General features: G+C 38.1%; 1 protein-coding gene across 1 annotated transcript; it reads right to left on the bottom strand.

The window, feature by feature from the left end:
* Positions 1-530: 530 nt before the first annotated feature.
* On the bottom strand, positions 531-3,490 carry LOC148210838 (uncharacterized). Its single transcript, XM_088125214.1, has 3 exons — positions 1,443-3,490; positions 642-1,395; positions 531-584 (listed from the first exon to the last, which is right to left on the bottom strand). The coding sequence occupies exons 1-3, from the start codon at positions 3,488-3,490 to the stop codon at positions 531-533; spliced, it is 2,856 nt and encodes a 951-aa protein (XP_087981340.1).
* Positions 3,491-4,619: the final 1,129 nt, after the last annotated feature.

Raw genomic sequence — 4,619 nt, 5'->3', positions numbered from 1 at the left:
AATTACATGATGGCCATAACATCCACTAGCTAAAATGTAACTTAAAACACATAAATGAAATGTTTAAAACTGAAAATATAATAAAAAGATGTTTAAATCCGAGAATTGAAGTCTTGGTCACCCTTCAAAGTCTTTTTAACCTCCCAATTATAAATGAAGCTTCACTTGAAGTAGTTTGAAGTGTAGTTCCATTAATTGATGGATAACTTGCAATAAATGAAGCTTGAGATGCACTGAAGTTCATTTAATGCAACTTGAGTTCCTTGAATTGAACTTGGCTTTATTGAATGCAACTTGAGTTAAACTCCACTTCAACTTCAGCTCCTTTAAATGAACTTAGAGTTCATTTAATGCAACGCCTCCCTTAAGCTCTACTTGGAAGATATTGACTTGAAAAGTTCCATCTCTCTCTTGATCATCCCTAGCCGAGCTCACCAAGTATTGAACATGAGAAAGTAAAGCTTGTTGTAGCTTCTTGGCTCTTGATCTCGTTATGGGTCCTTGAGGCATGACAATGGTGCTTCCTTGGTTCACATCATCCTCCCTCTCTTGAGAAGGATTCGTCCTCGAATCATAGCCATCACCTACATCAAAAGGACTCAAATCAGCAACATTAAAGGTTGCACTAACACCATACTCACCTGGTAAATCAATTTTATAAGCATTGTCGTTGATGCGCTCGAGAACTTGAAATGGACCATCTCCTCTAGGATTGAGCTTATAATGTCGTTGGACGGGAAATCTCTCCTTTCGAAAGTGCACCCACACCCAATCTCCTGGGTTGAATATAAGATGCTTTTGTCCCTTATTAATTTTGGAAGAAATATTGGCATTTTGCTTCTCAATCCTCTCCTTGACCTCCTTGTGTAGCTTATGAACGTATTCAACCTTCGAGACAAAGCATCAGCAACCACATTCTCTTTACCTTGTTTATACTTAATGACATAAGGAAATGTCTCAATGAACTCCACCCACTTAGCATGGCGACGATTGAGCTTATCTTGACCTCTCAAGTGTTTTAAACTTTCATGATCAGTATGGATAACAAACTCTTTAGGCCAAAGATAATGTTGCCATGTTTGTAATGCACGAACCAAAGCATAAAGTTCTTTGTCATAAGTGGGATACTTCAAAGAAGCACCATTCAACTTCTCACTAAAGAACATTAAAGGTCTTTGATTTTGCATTAAAACAGCACCTATACCTACCCCACTAGCATCGCATTCAATTTCAAAAGTTAAGTCAAAATTAGGCAATGCAAGTAGTGGAGCGGAACTCAATTTTTCTTTCAAAGTGGTAAAAGCACGTTCTTGGTCCTCTCCCCACACAAAAGTAACATGTTTCTTAACAAGTTCATTCAAAGGTGAAGCAATTCTACTAAAGTCTTTTATGAACCTACGATAGAAACCCGCAAGTCCATGAAAACTTCTTACCTCACTTACACTTTAGGTGTAGGCCAATCCCTTATAGCCTTTACCTTTTCCTCATCAACCTCAACACCTTTAGATGAAACTACAAAACCAAGAAAGTTAACTTTTTCCATACAAAAGCTACATTTCTTTAAGTTTGCATACAAACACTCCTTTTTTAAAGTATTCAAAACAGAACGTACATGCTCAACATGCTCATTTAATGACTTAGAGTAAACAAGAATATCATCAAAATATACAATCACAAACTTCCCTAAGTATTCACGCAAGACATGATTCATTAACCTCATGAATGTACTAGGTGCATTAGTCAATCCAAAAGGCATAACTAACCATTCATAAAGACCATACTTAGTTTTGAAAGCAGTTTTCCATTCATCCCCAATATGCATGCGAATTTGATGATAACCCGATTTCAAATCAATCTTAGTAAAGAGACTACATCCATGCAACTCATCAAGCATATCATCTAATCTAGGAATTGGATGCCTATACTTAATAGTTATCTTGTTTATAGCCCTACAATCAACACACATACGCCATGACCCATCTTTCTTAGGTACAAGAATAACCGGAACAGAACATGGACTCAAACTCTCGCGTACATACCCTTTGGCAAGGAGGTCATTCACTTGCCTTTGTATCTCTTCGGCCTCGCTAGGATTAGTCCTATAAGCTGGACGGTTTGGAATGGTTGCTCCCGGAATGAAGTCAATCTTGTGCTCGATCCCCCTAAGTGGTGGCAATCCACTTGGCATCTCCTCGGGAAATAATTCCTCAAATTCCTGCAAAAGAGCAACAAAAACACTAGGCAAAGAAGGGTTAAGCTCGTTAGTAAGGAAACAAGATCCTTTGTACAGAAGTACAAGGATATTTCGTTTTGCAATCAAAGCATTCCTAACCTCACCCATTCTAGCACACAAGCTCACACATTTGGCTTTTCTCTCATTTTTCTCACTAGGTCGATTGCTACTTTCTTGCTTTTCACTCAAACTCTTTTTTTCTCTCAATTCTTTTTCTTTCATTTCTTTTGCTTTTGCATCGACCTCTTGCCTTTTCGTTTCAAGTTTACATTGGTCAACATATACATCTTTTGGAGACAAAGGTACAAGAGTAGTTTTCCTACCATTATGAGTAAAATGATAACGATTAGCATATCCATCATACATTACCCGACGATCAAATTGCCATGGTCTCCCTAACAAAATATCTCCGGCATGCATTGAGACAACATCACACAAAACATCATCAGCATACTTTCCAATGGTAAAAGAAACAAGAACTTGCTTATTCACCCTTACCTCCCCACAATCACTCAACCATTGAAGCTTATACGGTCTAGGATGTGGTTTAGTCTCTAAATTAAGTCTCTTGACCAGAATTGAACTCACAACATTGGTGCAACTACCGCTGTCGATCACCATACTACAAGGTACAGATTGAACAAGGCACCTAGTGTGAAATAAATTCTCTCTTTGGTCTAAGCTATCCTCCTTAACTTGGGTGCTTAAAGCTCTCCTAGTGACTAAGGATATATGTGTAGGGTCCTCTTCACTATACTCCTCACTATCACAATCCCCATTTTCTTTCTCTATTACCTCATCTTCCTCCTCATCGTCCGTCACCAACTCTCCCTCCCTAAGGACCATAGTTCTCCTATTAGGGCAATCTCTACCATAGTGACCAACCCCTTGACATTTCCAACACTTAATGTCTCTATTTCTTTCCTTAGTCTCATCAACCTTTTCTTTCCCCTTATAAGAAGTCTCTCCCTTATCCTTAGGTTTCTCACTTAACTCTCGGGTCTTAGACTTATATTCAGCATGCTTACTATCCCTTTTCCATGTAGAAGTACTTGAAGAAGGTTTAGTAGAATACCTTTGGGACTTTCGTTGGAGTTGCTTCTCGATCTTTATGGCAATATGCAACATCTCCTCTATGTTATAGTAAGGTTGTAGATCAACCTTATCAGCAATCTCCTTGTTTAAGCCATTCAGAAATCGTGCCATGAGATTCTCCATATCCTCTTCAAGATCAAGTCGATCCATCAACAAATCCATCTCCTTGTAATAGTCCTCCACGGACTTGCTACCTTGTCTCAACACTTGTAGCTTTTGCGTCGTGTCCCTTTGGAAATGTCTAGGAACAAACCGCTGATAAGAAAACAATAGCCAATTGGATCTAAAAACCCTTATGGTTATGCAAACCCCTAGATCACAAATGCTAAAACCCCCGAATCGAGATGATGTCAACCCAAGGAAGAAGTTAGAACGGATTTACCTTGATGATCAATATCAAGAGTAGAGAAAACTTGTTTCTAAACTCAAGATTCGAACCACTCCACAAATAGCTTGATCAAGACTACTTGAATGATTCTAGCATGCAAATCTAACACTCAAGAATTGCAAAGAAAAACAAGCTCTAGGCTTTTTGAAGCAAAATAGCAACTTCATTCAATCATCAAAATCTGTTTTTCCAAGGGAACAAGCTAGGCTATTTATGGCCTCCAAAACAACCCTTCAAGTAACCTAAAAGAATCGTAAAGGTTGTAACTCCCTACTACATCAATACCATAACCACCACTAACACAAATAAAACTTAAAACACATAAATGAAATGTTTAAAACTGAAAATACAAACATGCTTTAAATCCGAGAATGAAACTCCTCCACCATAAAACCAAGAGTTTGTAACCCTTCAAGAGTGAATGAACTGGAGTTTGAACTACTTTCAAGTACTTTGAAGTCTTCATTTAATGCATCTTGAGTTCAACTTAGACTTCTATTAATGCAACTTGAGTTTGTAGTAAATGAAGTTGGACTTGTTCTTAACTTCATTCAATGCCACTTGAGGTTGCCATAAATGACACTAGAGTGCATTTAATGCAACTCCAATTTGTTGTCAACTTGGACATAGGATTCTCCAACAACTTCCTTTAACTCTTTGAAGACTAAGACACTTTGGTTCATATCAACCGCCTTCTCATCAACTCCTTGAATTCATACCATGAATCGATTGGCGCCTCAAGATTTCGTCTCCTACTTGACATCAACTTGTCCCACCATGTTATTGCATAATCTTTAAATTGAGCAATACATAGTTTTACCTTCTTTTCTTCGCTAAAATTGTGGCAATCAAATACATACTCCACTTGCTTCTCCCATTGAATGTAAGCCTCCGGATCAGTCT

Source organism: Momordica charantia, assembly GCF_013281855.1.
Source record: "Momordica charantia cultivar OHB3-1 chromosome 6 unlocalized genomic scaffold, Mcharantia_2.0 BLBB01000006.1, whole genome shotgun sequence".
Taxonomy (NCBI): Eukaryota; Viridiplantae; Streptophyta; class Magnoliopsida; order Cucurbitales; family Cucurbitaceae; genus Momordica; species Momordica charantia.
Note: the sequence above shows the minus strand (reverse complement) of the source record. Positions and strands in the feature narration are given on the sequence as shown.